The 19,411-nt window shown below is 43.6% G+C and overlaps 1 protein-coding gene across 2 annotated transcripts; it reads right to left on the minus strand.

The window, feature by feature from the left end:
- Window positions 1-2,059: 2,059 nt before the first annotated feature.
- LOC106589356 (ubiquitin domain-containing protein 1) lies at window positions 2,060-19,196 on the minus strand. 2 transcript variants are annotated; one of them, XM_014179205.3, is made up of 3 exons: window positions 18,480-19,196; window positions 6,449-6,676; window positions 2,060-6,144 (listed from the first exon to the last, which is right to left on the minus strand). In XM_014179205.3, exons 1-3 carry the CDS (start codon window positions 18,565-18,567, stop codon window positions 5,762-5,764), a joined length of 699 nt encoding a protein of 232 aa, XP_014034680.1. In that variant the 5' UTR covers window positions 18,568-19,196; the 3' UTR covers window positions 2,060-5,761. The 2 variants fall into 2 exon arrangements, with proteins under 2 accessions (XP_014034680.1, XP_014034682.1); XM_014179207.3 differs by lacking the exon at window positions 18,480-19,196 and adding an exon at window positions 8,258-8,637.
- Between the last annotated feature and the right edge of the window lie 215 nt (window positions 19,197-19,411).

Raw genomic sequence — 19,411 nt, forward strand, 5'->3', positions numbered from 1 at the left:
TGCTCAGCAGACTTACCTTCTCACTTAGCGAGACTGACTACATTCATTGTGGACTCCAAACATACCTTGTTAGATCCAGACAATCCAGGGTAGCCCACCAACATCCTTTGCTCTTCTTGGCCCATCAAAGTTCACTTTGTTGAAGATATGACCACGAACAGGTGTTGATGTAAGATAAAATTATATTAAAATAATGTTCCTAGAGATAATCCCGTGGTTCTGTCAACTCAGCAACACAGAGGTCAGGGAAGCAGAGAGCTTTTAATTGCTTTCAGCAAAAGCATACCCATCATCTTTAGGATAACGGCAATGGTCTCCCAGTATTGTTTACAGCTAGTGAGTATATCTGGATGATGAGCATCTGAGCAATTAGACTGGAAATAACTGAAGTAGTGGGCAAAGCCACAGAAAGCACACTACATGACCAAAAGTTTGTGGATACCTGCTCGTTGAACATCTCATTCCAAAATCATGGGCATTAATATGGAGTTGGTCCCCCCTTTGCTGCACTCTTCTGGGAAGGCTTTCCACTAGTGTTGTAACATTGCTGCGGGGACTTACTTCCATTCAGCCACAAGAGCATTAGAGGTCGGGCACTGATGTTGGGCGATTTGGCCTGGCTCGCAGTCTGTGTTCCAATTCATCCCAAAGGTGTTCGATGGAACTGAGGTCAGGGCTCTGTGCAGGCCAGTCAAGTTCATCCACACCGATCTCGACATCTCCTGGCATCCGCCAAACCCAGATTCGTCCGTCGACTGCCAGATGGTGAAGCGTGATTCATCACTCCAGAGAACGCGTTTCCACCGCTCCTGAGTCCAATGGCGGCTAGCTTTACACCACTCCAGCCGACGCTTGACATTGCGCATGACGATCTTAGGTTTGTGTGCGGCTACTCAGCCATGGAAACACATTATTGTGCTGACGTTGCTTCCAGAGGCAGTTTGGAACTCGGTAGTGAGTGTTGCAACCTTGTACACTGACCATTTTTACGCGCTTCAGCACTCGACGGTCCCGCTCTATGAGCTTGTGTGGGCCGACCTCTGTGGTGGAGCTATTGTTGCTCTTAGACGTTTCCACTTCACAGCACTTACAGTTGACCGGGGCAGTTCTAGCAGGACCGAAATTTGAGGAACTGACTTGTTGGAAAGGTGGCATCCTCTGACATTGAAAGTACCTGAGCTCTTCAGTAAAGCCATTATATTGCCAATGTTTGTCTATGGAGATTGCATGGCTGTGTGCTCAATTTTATACACCTGTCAGCAACGGGTGTGGCTGAAATAGCCGAATCAACTAATTTGAAGGTGTCCGCATACCACTAATTTGAAGGTGTCCACATACATAATCATAGATAATAAACGAGTAGCAGCAGTGTACAAAACGGAGGGGGGGTCAACGTAAATAGTCCAGTGGCGATTTTATTAATTGTTCAGCAGTCTTATGGCTTGGGGGTAAAAGCTGTTGAGGAGCCTTTTGGTCCTAGACTTGGTGCTCCGGTACCGCTTGCCGTGTGGTAGCAGAGAAAACAGTCTATAACTTGGGTGACTGGAGTCTGACAATTTTTGTATACATTTATTTTTTATTCTGATTTCTCAGGGGGTGCTGCAGCAATCTCAGCACCCTTATTTCTCACGGCTATGGTAGTGGGTGTATAATTGATAAAGATAAACTTTCATTCCAGGACGTGCCAATCTATCAGTGCTCCTCATTGGTGTCATGTCTCCATATTTTTGATCATTCTCTCTTTCTTTACCTTCCTTCTAAAGAAGAAAGGAAGTGAAACCTTTTCTTTTCATGTGAGTACACCACAAGAGAATATCAATAATCAATACACTAAGTTATTCCCCCAAAAGGTGGCAGTATGACCTAAATCAATTACCTGAACTTGTACTGGGTGTGGGGTGAGCTCAGGCAAAGTATTGAACTGTAAACTGATCACCAAAAAACAACAGAGCAAACATTTAAACTAATAAAATGTATTTAGGTTTTATTCATTTTACAGTGGCCAGATGGTCTGGTCCAAGGCCACAGACTTGGCTTCAAGATCAAATTAAGAGAGAGATTTATTTTTCCAATCATTTTATTTGACAGTTAAAAATAAGGTTGAAAATGAAATCAGCTTATAAATGTACACGTCACTTGTAAAACAAGTCGTAGGCATATTTAATTATCAGAAATCTAATAAATCACTTATTTTTCAAAATGACTAAATATACAGATCTTTATACGGCTATATCCTCATTGACATCATCAAAAGCGCAATTAGCATGTTTCTGCTTTGAGCTGTTGAGGAAGGGGGTGCCTCTCGATTCACCCCGGTGAAAAACGCTTCATTAAAATGCAATGGCTTCTTAGTATCTGAGGTTCGAGAGGAAAACAAAGCAGTATACATTGTGTCCTTTAGTAGTCCACAAAAGAACTCAAATAAATATCTGTGGCCATATGGCTTTTTACCTGCTTGCTTTAGTCCACTTGTGTACCATAACTAATACGATGACTATGGACACTACAGAAAGACACAAATGAAACTCCTGACCTGAACCCCAAATGATCAAACATGTACAGTAAAATATACTTGCACGTTCTTACTAAAACCCCGAAAAACATAGTGTCTGATTAATTGTCTGCATACGGGATCATTCCTAGACAGTTGTTGAAAATGTCCAACTGCGGTGATGGGAGGTACACAGGGCTCAGAAGAAACAAAAGGAGTCTCTTTATTCCTCGCTCTCCTGCTCCCCTGGCCTGGATCGAACCAACGGCCCTTGGGTGATGTCAATGCTCTGCGGTATCAGATTTGTCCATACTGGCAGTATCGAGCAGATCCCTCACACTGATTACAGTGAGGTTTATATTTTTATGCTGTCTCGTGTAGGGATTGTACCTTGATGTTAAACCGACGTATCTTGTTACGGCTCTCATACGACTACAAATTACCGTAGTTGAAGCCAACATTTGAGCCACATTCTGAGAAAAAGGGTAACAACCCAGCTAACAGAACATGGGTCGAGATTGTAAAAAGAGGCTCTATTGCTAAGATGGGTCTTATGAGCCCAAATGATGTGCTAACCTCAGGGACCGAGCCAATTCACAGAAAGTACATGATTATCATAGTGAGGTCATGCCATTAAAAGAAAGATGTTGCCATTTGAAACACTTTTCGAGGAGAGACAACATTTCAAACAGAGACAAAGGCAATATGAAACTCTGGACAAGGTCAAAGAAAGTTGATTGTTCAATGACAACGCAATGTGAACATAGCAGGCTCCTACGTGAAGTTCTGTGTTAAGAGAACGTTTACAATAGTCATAGCTAATGCTACGATACATATGAAATATGGGAAGAATCAACGTCTATTCTGTATTGCACATAAATATATTGTAAGTTGAGAGAAATACTTATTCAAGTTTGCATAAAAATGTTCAATATATTCCCAGCACGGTATGGATCAACTGTTGAAGCTAAATGGATGATGTTCAAATGATGCCTATGCAGACAAAAATAAAAACCTAAAATGATAGCATAACCACAATGACAATAGCACGGTACAGGTCTTTCCATCTCCAGCTTAACCGTCCACCAACAAGTATGTTCTATGTAAAAAAAAAAATGTAGGCCACATTAAGGCTAGAGGGGAATTGAACTTCACTACCGTCTGGTTTGCTTCTTCGCGATCTGGCCTGCAGTCAAATGAGTGAGCAGCAGCAGTTTGTTGGGAACCCTCCTGCAAAGACATCCTCGCCCCTCTATCATCCCTACAGAGTAGTTCAAAGAGAAGATGCTTCTAACCCCTCATACAGGGTCAGATTGTTTTCATCCCCCCTCATGGTTAAGGTTAGGATTGGGGGTCTGGTGGTTAAGGGAAACAATTCCTACCCTCTTGCCATCTCCATGGCAGCCCCGGCTCAGAGGCATACCAGGACAGCTACTGCTCAGAGAGTCAGCTTGGCCTGGCTTTTGTTTGTGTGGGAGGAAGGGGATGGATTACGGTCTATGTGCTGAATGGACTAAGCTCTGGTCAGCTAACTTTACGCTGGGTTGGCTGGCTGGGGCTCAGAATCCGCGTCGACAGCCGGATACAAGGGGATCCAAAATTAGCTTGACCACCCTGCTAGTGAAGACTATAGGTCTGTCTAGTGAAGCCTCAGGTTATGGGGGAGGGGGGCCCAAAGTGCTTAGAGGGAGAGAGAGAGCGAGGTAGAAAAGCAAAAAGGACAGATATAAAGGAGCACCTGAGACAGACAAGCACATTTTGTACACTTCCGTGAGTGTACAAAACATTGGGAACACCTGCTGTTTCCATGAGACTGACCAGGCGAAAGCAATGATCCCTTATTGACGTCACTTGTTAAATCCACTTGAAAAATCAGTGTAGATGAAAGGGAGGAGACAGGTTAAAGAAGGATTTTTTTTAAGCCTTGACACAAATGAGACATGGATTGTGTTTGTGTGTCATTCAGAAGGTGAATGTGCAAAACAAAAGATTTAAGTGCCTTTGAACGGGGTATGGTAGTAGGTGCCAGGCACACCGGTTTGAGTGTGTCAAGAACTGCGACGCTGCTGGGTTTTTCCACGCTCAACAGTTTCCTGTGTGTATCAAGAATGGTCCACCACCCAACGGACATTCAGCCAATTTGACACAACTGTGGGAAGTAATGGAGTCAACATGGGCCAGCTATACTGTGGAATGCTTTGAACGACTTGTAGAGGCCATGCACTGACGAATTGAGACTGTAAAAGGGGGTGCAAATAAATATTAGGAAGGTGTTCCTAATGTTTTGTACACTCAATGTATATTAAAAACAGAGGCATTCTCCAATCATCTTCACTATAGCTTCACATTTCACCTCAGGATTGTTATGTGGCACAGCATGAGGGCTGGGCTCTAATCATAGTCACTTTACAGTACATAAAAAAAACTAAAGAAATAGGGGGACCACACATGGAAAACAGCCAGGAAAACACCACAGTAAATTTGAACTTCAACGACTGACAAGACAAACGATCGGAAAAGGCAGCAGTATACTTCGGATTTTTATAGATCTATGAAAAGATTATTCCTGAATCTAGAGACAGAAGGCTTTAGCAGTAAAACTAGAGTTTTCCCCCTGGGATTTTGTTTCGCTTTCTTCCTTGAAGGCACACAAACTACTACGCAAGTATAATCAAGTGTGCAAAAAAAGCTTATTAAAAGAATAAGAATGAGAAAAATAGTTTGTATTTCACTTGAGGGAGGATCATGGTAGGAATCTATGACGGGGACGATGTGCTTTACAACCGATCCAAATTACTCTGTGATTTATATTGGCACTTAGTTACCATTAGTGCAGGCGCAGACCCCTTGCACATGCCATGCAGTTCACACCTGCAGTGTGGGGCAATTCTGCTGTGATTTGGGTCGGGTCATTTTTGCAGGGGGAGGAGGGTAGAGGTCTCAGTGGACTGTGTGACTCCAGAGTTAGTGTGGTGAGTGACACAGAACACCCTTCTCAGAGTGAGTGGTCTGGTCTGGCTAGATCAATCAAATCGACCAACCAACCCTCCCACAGTGAAGTCACGCACTCAAAAATATAATCACACTCTTTAATGGTAGACATTGAAAAGCAGCACTTTGGAGTATCTCCCTTCTGTTATTCATCTCTTATAATTCCCCAAATCACCTCCCCGTTTTAAAGAGCAGCGGTAAAGCCATTATCCAGGGTTCCTCTATTCCAGTCCGGTCTCTCCATCACCCCTCCTCTTCACTCCTACTCTCATCTGGGACCTAGTTAATGGGGGCTTGCGGATTGACGATGACCTGGATGACAAAGTCCTTCTGGATCTTGGTGTCCTGCAGGCGGGTCTTGTCCGTGAGCAGCTTGCCCGAGAAGAACCAGCGCTGGTGGGCTGTGTCGATGTCCTCCTGGGCCTGCAGCTGCTTCTTCAGCTGCCCGATGGGGTCGGCCATGCTAGCGCTAAGGCGCAGGTCCTTGCCCGTGGAAAGGCGCACCTTGAGCTGGAACTCCTTCTTGGGGGCAGCGGTGGGCTCGGGGTTGTCACTGGGGTCCTCGTCGCTGCGCTCCGAGATCAGGTTGACCGGAGGGGCCAGGCAGTAGACGGGCAGCTGGTAGCAGCTACCTAGCTCGTCATAACACTCTGTCAGGGACCCTGGAACACACAAAGGAAAAACATGTTTGGGTTGTTAAATGTGTTACTTCACTACTGCACAGAAAGTTGTCTTGACTCAGGCATGAATCAAAGAAACAGATTTTATTGTCAGGTTAATAGTTGTCCAATCAGAGCATGGGGTAACGTCGCCATTGTTCCAAACCAAATGTACTGACAGTCTATTCAGGTTTCAAAATGTGCCCCCAGGGACGATAGCTTCCCCCATAACACAGTTCTGCAGTGTAATGCTGGCTCCTTCACCATGGCATGAACCAGGTCTTGTCTGTCTGTCTGTGGTCCTCACCGTGAGGCAGTGTGATGTTGGCTCCATCCACTATGGCCTGGGCCAGCTCGTGGTCGTTGCACTCCAGGGCCACAGTGGCCGCCTTCAGGGCGTCCCATATCTCCTTGCGTCCCTCGAAAGCTGGGGCCGTGTCCCAGAATTCATCCCTCTTACTGCGGAGCTGGCCCTCCGTCATGGGGTAGTCACTCTTCCACTTGGGCTTGTCCTTCTTGAGGGGCTCATTGCGACCTGCAGGGAGGAATCAACAGATGTTTTTTTCTAGTATCAACCTATAGACTATGTGCCACAATATTGTTACACAGTTTGCATTGAAACAAGTACGTTTTAGTCACATACCTAGGTAATATACAGTACTGTATACTGGGTTACATCCCATATAGCCTTGGGTGGTATACACTGGGGGGGTGGGGTCCTACGGTAATACCATATACCCCGATATGGTACCCATTATAGCCTATACATTACCAGGGTTTGTTCTGGATTAAAACCGGCTTAGGTGGTGGGCGTGGCAGGGGGGCACGGCTAAATGTTCACACACCACATCTTGGCGGCGTAGAGAAACGATTGCATTTTTAAAGCCAATTTCCAGCAATTCCACAAATTTCCCCATGGAGCTAAGAGAAATGTCCTCGAATTCTATGCATTTTGCCATGGCAAATGCAGTGTTGTTTGGCTCAAACAATCTATTCTCCTTGACTGTCTAGCTTTTATTTTGGTGATTGTAACATGCTGACCACACCGCTCGCGTTACAAAATAAATTTACACATACATTGTTACTCAATAATTTCATCCAAACTGCTCACACGCGTCAACGAGCGTCTGGGCACTAAAATATAAGTTGGTTCTATTTTTGATGCTTGACGCGCTGCAAGTCCCACCTCTCCCATCTCCTCATTGGGTTTTAGGAGCATATATCCATGTGGGTGATTGAAAGCTGAACTGAGGTCCACATACACCAGTCCAGTTTGTGGTGATAATGCACCTTAAAAAGTTGGTTGCCAACCGCCATAAAGTCCACAGAAAAAGAAGACTGAATGAGGAGAGATTACTAGAAACTAACAAGGTTTACCTTTTTTATCTGTGGATTAGAGGACCTTGTGCATTTCAGGTAAAATAACAACCCACCGTTTATATCCCAGGACAAATTAGCTACTAAGAGCAAGCTAGTTAGCTAAATTGCCATGAGTGGTTTTATGCATTTCAACCTGTCCCAAATTAATATAGTTGGTTCCGAGTTTGCTTTGATATTTCAACCTGCGTGTCCTGATCGCTTCTGGACAAAATCAAAATACATGCCATGGCGCACACGCGTGCCCGGTCTAATTCTCAAATATTAGAATACAAATATATAGATGATATTTTCTACATGATCTGTTTTAGTCATTTAGGTTTACACTGAAAGAGTTTTCCCACCCCAAATCTTGTTGTTGAATGTACACGCTTTCAAATGGCAGAAAAATCTGGTTATACAATACAGTTAGGCAAAAACTGCTTCTCCAATAGAAATCCCAGCTCACACTTAGGCGACGTTAGCTAGCCAAACTCACGCGCAGAAACACGTCATCGGGTCTAACGGTGCAGGCCGTCAAATCAGAGGCAATACTTGGATATAAAAGTTGTTTTTGACAAAAACAACGTGCCAGTTAACAAGACGTTTACGGAATGTTTGGGTCTGCCCGTCTGGAGAATCTCTCTCTACATTGCCAGTGACCACCCACCCACCCACCCCATCAATGTTTAGAATTAGAGCATGCAGACAGTACTACACATGTACATCTGAAACATTAGCCATGCTTAGCACTGCACACCTATCGGGGCAGCCTTGCCAGGAAAACACTTTTCAGCACCAGGCTGGCCCAGCATACAGAGCTTCTAAAGTGTATCCTGTCTCGGTCTCTAACACAACCTAAAGAAGAGACGGCTTAAATTGGACTCCGGCAGACAGCTGACAAGTAGCCCTCAGAATGGCATAGAGAGGAGGGTCCCGGTCTCCCAGGACATTGTGCCAAACTGAGCAGCTGAGTTTTATAGTCGGCACCGGAGCGTGACTTCGGCACAGACTGTAGCAGGTACTAAACAGGCCTAACCCAGGTTAGCTTGCAACCGAGCGAGCATTTAAACACGTTAAAAAAAAGGGAGAATACGAAGCCGGCGATTGTGGTCCTAAAATGACCAGCTTGAGGTCTCGCTGGTCTTCATTGTCAAGTAGGCAAACCAAGAGCAGCAAGGAGGGGCAACAAAGGCAGTTGCCAAGTATCTAAAAGGTTGCCTTTCCTCCAAACAAATTATTTATAGTGCAGGCAGCTTACAAGGAGTAACTAAATCGGGAGGACACACTGTAGGATTTGTAGGGCGTGTAACATTGGGTCTTCCTACTAGCACTCAGGCAGAGTGGTGGACAAGTCTACAAGAGCTGTTGGATTAGGAAGCACACAGGACCAAGACACACAGCTGTGTGTGTGTGTAACACTATGATGTCGTAAGGGACATGATACATGTTCAACTCAACATACAGGCTACGTCTTGGGGAAAAAAAGGACCGGAAGACTTACCAGTCATCATATACAGAGCCCGAAGAAAGTATTTACGCCCCTTGACATTTTCCACAATTTGTTGTGCTACATCCTGAATTTAACATGGATCAAATTGAGATTTCTGATCAGTGGGCTACACATGTCAAAGTGGAGCGAATAAGTATTATGGCAAGCCTAAACAAGTTCAGGAGTAAAAATGTGCTTAACAAGCCACAAGTTGAATAGCTGTGATAGAAGGAAACTGAAGACTGAGAAACAGCGTTGTAGTTACACCACAATACTAAGATAATCGACAGAGTGAAAAGGAAGGCTGTACAGAATTTTTTTTAAATACTCCAAAACATGCATCCTGTTTGCAACAAGGCACTAAAGTATACTGCAAAAAAGTATGGCAAAGCAATTAACTTTGTCCTGAATACAAAGTGTTATGTTTGGGGCAAATCCAATACATTAATGAGTACTACTTGCCATATTTTCAAGCATAGTGGTGGCTGCACATTGTTACGGGCAATGTTGCCTTGAAGCTGCGTACGTGTGCTTCTCCCCTCAGACTGCCATGCAGAAGAAATATTAACCAGCGCAGAGAAGCACGAGATTGAACAACTCAACTTAGAGTTTTCCCCTTTAGTTACCACCGTCAACATTTCGCTCTACTGTGGGAATTGTGCTCGAAATCAACGCAATATTAGCCACTTTCAATGTAACATACAGAAAAACTAAAATGAACTATGTATGCTAGAGTATGCTAAACTAACGGTGCAAGAGATTGTTGTAGACAGAGCGCATTGGAGTAGGATTCTATTGCATTGACAGGCATGACTCAGGCCTGTACTCTACACAGACCGGTACACCATAACCAAATCAGAGCTGCAGTAGGCCTATATGCAAATAGCCATAGCTATATATGGATCTGTGCAATTCACTTTGAACTGGACTGTGTTTACAGCATGAGTGGTTGCGAGTTCATGCGCATGTTTTGAGATCAAAGTGACAGCTGCATGTAGCAACCTGTGCACATTTGATAATTTTCTTTGCTAGTTAGTGAGTTATTATCCCAGTTATAGCTAAGTTCTAGTTAACAAATGGGGCAGTGGTTGCTTCCTATAAGAGCACAAAATGTGTGCATTTCTAGCTCTTTGAAAAGCAAGTCAGATAAAGAGCTTTTTTTATGTCTTAAAGGGGCAGTGTATTTTGAGACGGTCTTGAATTAGGTAAGTGGCCAATAGGCAGAGGGTAGCACAATTATTCTGATTGTCTAATAATGGTACGGGAATAATGCATTTTATTTAGTAAAATGGTTTCTTGCGTCAAACATTTTCAGTCACCTTGTCTGAAGGACACGTGGATAAACAGGTTGTCAGGCCATGCATGTTTTTTTTAATGTTTTTTTCCCTATAGTCTCATGGAATGTAGGCCTACATTGAACACCACACATTCACTGGTACTGTTGCCTGAATGATAGAACAGCTATTTCCATGTTAAAATGTTATGAGATGCATTTTTCTCCATTGTTTTTGATGGTAGGCCACTCTGGAAGGCCTACATTATGATCAAATAGCCACAATAGCCTACTTGGCCACTGTTAAAAGTGCTACTTAAAGCGGGTACAGCCTCTGCGTTCACAGTAAACACACGCCGGAAGTTGCACAGAATTCTGCTCTCAGCAGACCTGAAATTTGCTCAGTGCTGAAGTTTTTCTCAGGGAACATTAGTTATGGGTATGCTTGTAATCATTAAAGAACTGGAGTTTTTCCCAGGATAAAAAAAAAAGCTAAGCACATGAAAAATCCTAGAGGAAAACCGTGTTCAGTCTGCTTTCCATCAGACACTGGGAGATTTCCGCAGGATAATAAACTAAAACACAAGGACAAATCTACACAAGTTGCTTACCCAGAAGACAGGGAATGTTCCTGAGTGGCCGAGTTACAGTTTTGACTTCAAGCTGCTTGAAAATGTATGGCAAGACTGGAAAATGGTTGTCTAGCAATGATAAACAACCAATTTGACAGCGTTTGAAGAACTTATAAAATATTATACAATCCAGGTGTGCAAAGCTCTTAGAGACTTACCCAGAACGACGCACAGCTGTAACCGCTGCCAAAGGTGATTCTAACATGTATTGACTCAGGGGTGTGAATGAGATTTCTTTTTCAATAAATAGGCAAACATTTCTAAAACCATGTTTTCACTTTGTCATTATGGGGTATTGTGTGTAGATGGGCGAGGAAAATAAAATAAAAAATAACATTTCATCCATTCTGAATTCAGGCTGTAACAACAAAATGTGGAACAAGTTAAGAGGTATGAATACTTTCTGAAGGCACTGTAGCCTAGACAAGGCCTCTGGAAAAAGTGTATAGACCAGGCTAATGTGTAGTCTTCATTACCCGTTAACAGATTTGGCAACACAATCTAGCAAATAGTTCAGAAATGTTTACGGCCCATTTGCAGGTGTGCAGATGGGAGCATCTCCTCTGGCCACCCATTGTGAATCAGTGTTGCCAAAGCATTGGAGACACATTACAGCCACATGAGGCAATAGCAGGGTGTGCTCCTCATGTGGGGCTTGTACAAGTTGTTAAATGGGTTGAGGTTCTGAAGGGGCAGATAACGCCACACTTGGGTGTTGGTGAAATGTATTTCACAGACATGATTGGATTACAGAACATAACTTTTCATTTCGTTTCAGGACATGTAGAAATAACCCACCGATACAGGCTGTTAAAAAGCATGGGTGCAAATTAATAAGTTACAATCATAGCTCCTCCCCTCCCCTGATACTACAAAATACAGGGTGGATTTCTGTGCCTAGAGGCCTACAGCCTGCTTTCACCTCTGCAATGTCAACATTGAAGTAGGCCAATTTCAGCCCTGAACCAACAGAGCTGAAAAGCATATCCGCAAGACTAGGAAGTATCCCTTTCACATACAGTACTGCCATGTAGGAATAAATTATATTTAAGTCAAAACTAGGTTTGGGCCAAGACCAATTTACTGGGGAGTCGTTCCATGAATATTCTGCAAGCCATGAGACCGATTGTTCTGAAATTGGCATGTTGATATGTAATTAGATCTGAGAAATTACACTAATTGAATGCACCCAGTGGCCATTTTAAATGTATAGGATTCAGATAATATTCAATAAATATAGTACCCAACAGCCGATTTGGACCAAACTTTACCCAACTAATGAGTAAGACAAGAGGAATCACAAACAAAAGCCACCCACGGACCCCCCCCCCCCACACACACACACACCCACACACCATACCCATGCAAATCCCACCCCAACAACCAGTGTCAATTATCTATGTTTGACCAGTAGTATGAAGCTGTGACTTGGAGTATTGCTTTTCCATAATATGTTATGTATTCCTTGGGGGGGGGGGGGGGGGTGCATGACGGCCTGGTGCACATCCCGGTGGAACAGTCATTGTAAGGGACATGAAGTGACTTATTACCGGCCTGGGAGCACTTCTACTCTACCTGCATCGAGCACTCACTGCTCCAAAGGTTTCTACAAGTCATTGTTGGTTCTTCAGTCAGCTGTATAGGCTAGATCCACAGATCTGGTGTACGACAATACACTAACAAAGTCTGCAACAGCACATTGTGACAGTCCCACAGTCGAGTGCAAGATTATTTTCAAAACTGGGCTGAGGTGATGATCGGTCCAAAAGGTTTATGTGGCAGAGGGATCTTCCTGCTTTCCGTGTCCCTTGGAAGTTCCCAATTTGTGTTTCATTACACCTAGACCATTTGTAGCTTAAAAATCGCTGTGCAAATTTACATCCAAAGTGCTTTAGCAGCAATCTACATTGCATCAGTCACTTAAAAAGACAACTAGCTATAAAAACGATGAAACATGGCAATTTGCCATTATTTGCCTTCTGCAGAAAATTATTTTTGAGCTTAGCGAGGTAATGGACTTGAGCATCGTACATTGAAACACTGTTGGTAAAGAGTCACCTCAACCACAAAGTCCCCTATAACTCCCTTGTATTATTGACGCTAAATGAGTTTCACGTTTTATTAGGCGTAGGTACAGGATACAGAAGGTATACACCAGCCAACGAAATGCTTACTTCTAGGTTCCTTCCACAATACAACAATACAAATATCAGATAACACGAGCATAAAGTAAACGGCTCAGTAGAATAGAAAACATTTTAGCCTATGCATGATACAGGAAGGCACAAATTATAGTACAACATTTACACGTATGGTGGATTATTTTAGGCGGCAATGAGGCCCTTTACTTCCCCAGAGCCAGATTAACTAGTGGATAACATTGGTGTCTCTGCAAGCAGTTTGAAGGAAGTGACTAACTAGTGCTAGTTATCATTGGCTCCCAAAAATGCCTCCAACTTCCTTCATACAGGACAGACATAAAAATGCTGTCCATGAGTTCATCTGACTCTGGGGAAGTAGATAAAGTGCATCATTACCAAAATCCCGAGGTATTCCTTTAAATGTGTTATGTTTGAGCAAAAGAACACAGCATTAGCCATGGCAAAACGCATAGTATTGCAGGAAATTAGCTTTGAAACTGGAAAAATGCATCTCAAGCCAATGGAGAAATATGTAGAATTGCAGAAAATTGGCTTAAAATTGCCTCTACACCACCAAGATAAGGGCCTCTAAAATTCTCTGTCAAGTTCAGCCACGCCGAAAGGCTTTTGGCATCCCCCCTACAACGCCAACTACCTAAGCCCTTTTTTGAACCTGGAAAACCTGGATGTTTGCGTAAGTGGGTGCATGCATGCTAAGGTGCAGAGAGTCAGTGCAGGTGGTTGTGATGCGTTTGTGTAACATAAAATGTACTGTATATGTGTGTACGTGAGTGAGTGCATGTGTGCTAAGGTACGAAGAGTCAGTGCAGATGGTCAGTCCAGTTCAAGTGTTCAGCAGTCTGATGGCTTATAGATGGTTTCTACAACAGTTCCTTTCCTCCTGACGGTAAGGGAGTTAACAGCTCGTGGCTGGGGTGTGTGGGGACTTGATGCTTCGGGACTTCCTCAGGCACCGTTTCAAGTAGAAACACAGCCCCAGTGACATACTGGATAATCTTCACCACGCGCTGAAGGGCCTTGCTGTCGTGGATGGCGCAATTAAACGAACCAGGCTGTGAAGCAACCCATCAGGATTCTCTCGATGGTGCAGCGGTAGTATATGGAGAGGACCCGGGGTGGCATACCAGATTTCTTCAGCCGCCTTAGGAAGTAGAGACGCCGTTACACCCTCTTGGCAAGAGTGGTGGCGTTGGTCCATGGTCTGTGACGTAGATGCAGAGGAACTTCAAATCTACTGTAGTCCCGGTGATGTGGCCTGAGGCAAGTTCCCTCCTCTGCTTCCTGAATTTAACAATCAAGTCTTTTGTTCTGCTGACATTGGAGGAAGAGGCTGCTGTCCCACAATGCCAGTTCTCTTACCTCCTCCCTATAGACTGACTCGTTGTTGTTGGTTATCAGGCCTACAATCGTGGTTTCATCAGCAAACTTGGAGTTGGTGTCGTGCAAAGCCACGCAGTCATGGGTGAACAGGGAGTACAGCAGAAGGCAGAGGACACCCCCCTGGGGGGCCCATGTGTTAAGAGTTAGTGTGGAGGAAGTGTTGTTGCCAATCCTCACAGCCTGTGGTCTGCCTTTCAGGAAGTCCTTGGAGGGAACAATAGTGTTGAATGCTGAACTGTAGTCAATGAACAGCATTCTCACATAGGTGTTCATCTTGTCCAGACGTGTTCGGGCCGTGTGAATAGCGATGGAAATGGCATCTTCCGTGGATCTGTTGAAGCAGTAGGCAAATTGGGGTGGGTCCAGTGTGCCTGGTATGCTGACCATAACACTCTCTGTTATTATCTATGCAGAGTCACTTTAATAACTCTACCAACATGTACATATTACCTCAACTACCTCGACTAACAGGTACCCCCTGTATATAGCCTCACTTTTTAGGTATTTTCTTAAAACTGCATTGTTGGTTAAGTAAACACTTCACTGTAAGGTCTACACCCGTTGTATTCGGCGCATGTGACAAGCAACATTTTATTTGATTTCATGAAGACAAGGGTGCATGCGCGGGGCGATAGTAATTTGGGCATGTCACCTTGGTTTTCTTGGGAAACAGGATGATGGTGGTCTCCTTGAAGCAAGTGGGGACTACAACCTGGTACAAGGACAGGTTGAAGATGTCTGAGAAGATGCCCGCCTGTCAGCGCACACGCTGGGGACGCAGCAAGGGATACCATCTGAGCCGGTGGCTTTGTGAGGAAAATTCTGTGAATACTCACGTCAGCCTCGAAGAGCGAAAGCGCATGGTCATCCAGGGGAGTGAGAGCCTTCCTGGATGGCTCAGTATCGTCTGCCTTAAAGCGTGCATGGAATGTGTTAAGCTCGTCTGGGAGGGAGGCGTCAGTGGGCATCACACAGCTGGATTTGCCTTTGCAGCCTGTGATAGCCTGTTGTCCTTGCCACATGCATCGCGAGTCAGTTGTTGAACATCGATTCAAGTTTGAATTTGTATTGTCTTTTTGCGTGCTTAAAGGATTTCCAGAGCTCGTACCTGCTTGCCTTGTACAGGTCGCACGCCACCAAGTCATCAAAGTTCTTTCTGCTGACATTGAATACTGCAGTACGGGTTCTCATCGTGCTACGGATTGGTCTGTTGATCCAGGGTATGTCTGGATTGTTATTGTGGTTACATCAACACATTTCCTAATGAAGCCTGTGACTGACGATGTACACTGAGTGTACAAAATACTAGGAACACCTACTCTTTCCATGACAGACTGACCAGGTGAATCCAGATGAACGCTATGATCCCTTATTGATGTCACTTGTTAAATCCACTTCAAAAATCTGTGTAGATGAAGGGGAGGAGACCGGTTTAAGATATATTTTTAAGCCTTGAGACATGGATTTTGCCTTTGAATGGGGTATGGTAGATGCCAGGCACACCAGTTTGAGTGTGTCAATAACTGCAACGCTGCTGGGTTTTTCCAGGCTCAACAGTTTCCTGTGTGTATCAAGAATGGTCCACCACCCAAAGGACATCCAGCCAACTTGACACAACTGTGGGAAGCATTGGTGTCAACATGGGCCAGCATCCCTTTGGAACGTTTGACACCTTGCAGTCCATGGCGAACAAACTGAGGCTGTTCTGAGGGCAAAGGGGGGTGCAATGCTATTTATTTTGTATTAATTGTACCTTTATTTAACTAGGCAATCCCAGTTAAGAACAAATTCTTATTTACAATGACGGCCTACCAAAAGGCAAAAGACATCCTGCGGGGGCGGGGTAAGGGGCTGAGATTAAAAAATAAATAAAATATAGGACAAAACACACATCCCGACAAGAGAGACAACACTACATAAAGAGAGACCTAAGACAACAACATAGCAAGGCAGCAACACATGACAACACAGCATGGTAGCAACACAAAACATGGTACAAACATTATTGGGCACAGTCAAGAAGGTAGAGACAACAATACATCACACAAAGCAGCCACAACTGTCAGTAAGAGTGTCCATGATTGAGTCTTTGAATGAAGAGATTGAGAAAACTGTCCAGTTTGAGTGTTTGTCGCAGCTCGTTCCAGTCGCTAGCTGCAGCGAACTGAAAAGACGAGTGACCAGGGATGTGTGTGCTTTGGGGACCTTTATCAGAATGTGACTGGCAGAATGGGTGTTGTATGTGGAGGATGAGGGCTGCAGTAGATATCTCAGATAGGGGGGAGTGAGGCCTAAGAGGGTTTTATAAATAAGCATCAACCAGTGGGTCTTACGACGGGTATACAGAGATGACCAGTTTACAGAGGAGTATAGAGTGCAGTGATGTGTCCTATAAGGAGCATTGGTGGCAAATCTGATGGCCGAATGGTAAAGAACATCTAGCCGCTCGAGAGCACCCTTACCTACTGATCTATAAATGATGTATCCGTAATGTAGCATGGGTAGGATGGTCATCTGAATCAGGGTTAGTTTGGCAGCTGGGGTGAAAGAGGAGCAATTACGATAGAGGAAACCAAGTCTAGATTTAACTTTAGCCTGCAGCTTTGATATGTGCTGAGAGAAGGACAGTGTACCGTCTAGCCATACTCCCAAGTAATTGTATGAGGTGACGACCTCTAGCTCTAAAGTAGTAATCACACCTGTGGGGAGAGGGGCATTCTTCTCATCAAACCACATGACCTTTGTTTTGGAGGTGTTCAGAACAGGGTTAAGGGTAGAGAAAGCTTTGTTGTAGAGCATTTACAAAATCCAGCTGAGTATAAAACTATAATCTGCATATAAATGGATGAGAGAGCTTCCTACTGCCTGAGATATGTTGTTGATGTAAATTGAGAAGAGCGTGGGGCCTAGGATCGAGCCTTGTAATGTTTGTACCCTCAATGTATATTCCACAACGTTGATTGATGAGTCCCGGGTGGATGAATCTTCAGACATATTCCAATCAGTATTCTCAAACAGGTGTATCCTAGTTGTGTTGGTAGCTATTTATACAGCTATTGGTTGGTAGAGAGATAAGAGGAAGTAACTCATGAATGTTTCCATTTGTGCCCAGTAAGATGGGGGGGGGGGGGGGAAATAACAATTTTTCCTAGAGTTTCTTGGTCACAGTCCATAGAGCACCACAGTGGAGGTGTCATAATACCAATAAAACAGGGAAATGGTTCCCTGACGTTTTGATGACCATGTAACTCTCTCGGACAAGGTGACTTATCAATATATTTGGCTATATTTACTCTCAGATTCAAAAATGCAAATTAGCGTCAAAGTAGACATCATGCAAGACTACAAATCCCTGCAAGCTCCTGCACGTCATCTCTAGCTAACACCTTTGCTAACAGGTATTGTGTCGATTTTAAAACTTGCACAAGACAGCTTGCAGAATTGTAAATTTAAAAAAACGTTGCCAATTTAATAATTACTAAATGTAGCTAACATTAGATAGTTAATCCAGAGTTTCTTACCTTTGCCTCAATTTGGCAGTCTCGTTCAGATCATCATAGCATTTGTAGTTCTTTATGATATACAAATTAGTTGCAAATATGACTGTCTTTTTTTTTGGGGGGGGGGGGTAAATACAGTTGCATATATTAACAAGTCACCTTGTCCTAGAGAGATTTACACGGATAGCAAAACGTCACGCCAGGGTAAGCCTACACGAAGCACAGTCCTTATTTTAGTTATGCGTTTCTAAAATCCCCTATGGGAAAAATATATGGTGGAAAAACGATTGGAACCATTTCCTTGTTTGACCGTTAGGTTTTATGAGTTTTAAAGACTCATGTGGTACTATTGGGTATGCACTACACTTGAGAACCTAAGGAGAAAATCCTATTGGCCAGTATTATTGCACTGGGCCGGGGAGTTAGTAATTACATGGGTATGGCACAACAATACACTATCTGCTAAACATTTACCATGAAATGTAATGAACTAGGTTTGTATTCGAGGCACTCAGACAACGAGTATTCGTTTGGTTAACTTACCTCCACGTTTTCGGTGTGTCCTTCCACCGCTCCTGGATGAACCGTGGCCCTGTGTGTCCTCGCGTTCTCTCCCAACACATCCTCCCATGATTTGTATCAGATGGCTAACTATGTCGGGGCCCCATCATTAGCCAACTGCTAGTTGGTTCCAAAACAAATATATATACAGATCCACTGTACAAAAGGAACGAGGTCAAGTTAATTATCTTGACAGAGGAATCCACAAAGTAACGGAGGTAATGTGCACGCTGGTAGAAGAACTAGCTAGCAAGCGCGGAAGCAAGCTAGCGTGCTAACAAGCTAGATAGTACGCTAGCTATCTCCGTTTTATTATTGTTTGATGTGATCCAACGTTCCAAACTCAGTAGTCACGTGCAGAATGTCTAGCCAGCTAAATTGGATAAATATAATGTCAACAATCAATGATTGCATTATAGTTTAACGCTAGATATCCCTCTATAAATACAAATTTAGACAAGTTCGCTTTCTTTGTAGCCAACAATTAAGCAACTTTCTTGCTAGCTAAAATTAGTAAGCAGAATTTTATGCAGTAGCGACCAGGTAAATATTGTAAACATATAGCTAACTAACTTAGATAAAACAATTGATTGTGGATATGGAGAATTTCCAACCCTTCTCATTTTTGTCAGCCTGGTTTTAAATCCCCCTTCCCTTTCTGGTGCAGATAGAAACACTAACTTTTTACGCCTGCGCGTTCTCAGGGGGAAAGGGGTCAAATTATGGCACGTTACGAATACAGAGAGCACCTTTCGAACGGTTGAACGTTGTTTTTTTTAAATGTTATTTTATGTTTCTTCAGAGAAATTATAAGTGTAATGATGCTCTATGTTTTTTGTTTGTTATTATATTGTAATTGAAAATTGTATTAAAAAAAATATAGAATAATATTGAAAGTCCTCAACCTTGCTAAA

This window comes from Salmo salar, chromosome 28 (assembly GCF_965601325.2).
Source record: "Salmo salar chromosome 28, fSalSal1, whole genome shotgun sequence".
Classification (NCBI taxonomy): domain Eukaryota; kingdom Metazoa; phylum Chordata; class Actinopteri; order Salmoniformes; family Salmonidae; genus Salmo; species Salmo salar.

Bases quoted from the DNA above. Each gene is read 5' to 3' on its own strand.
- LOC106589356 (XM_014179205.3), bottom strand. From the start codon at position 18,567: ATGGGAGGATGTGTTGGGAGAGAACGCGAGGACACACAGGGCCACGGT. The intron at 6,677-18,479 runs GTAAGTTAACCA...TCCTCCCTGCAG, and splicing joins GACACACCGAAAACGTGGAG to GTCGCAATGAGCCCCTCAAG. The intron at 6,145-6,448 runs GTGAGGACCACA...TGTGTGTTCCAG, and splicing joins CAACATCACACTGCCTCACG to GGTCCCTGACAGAGTGTTAT.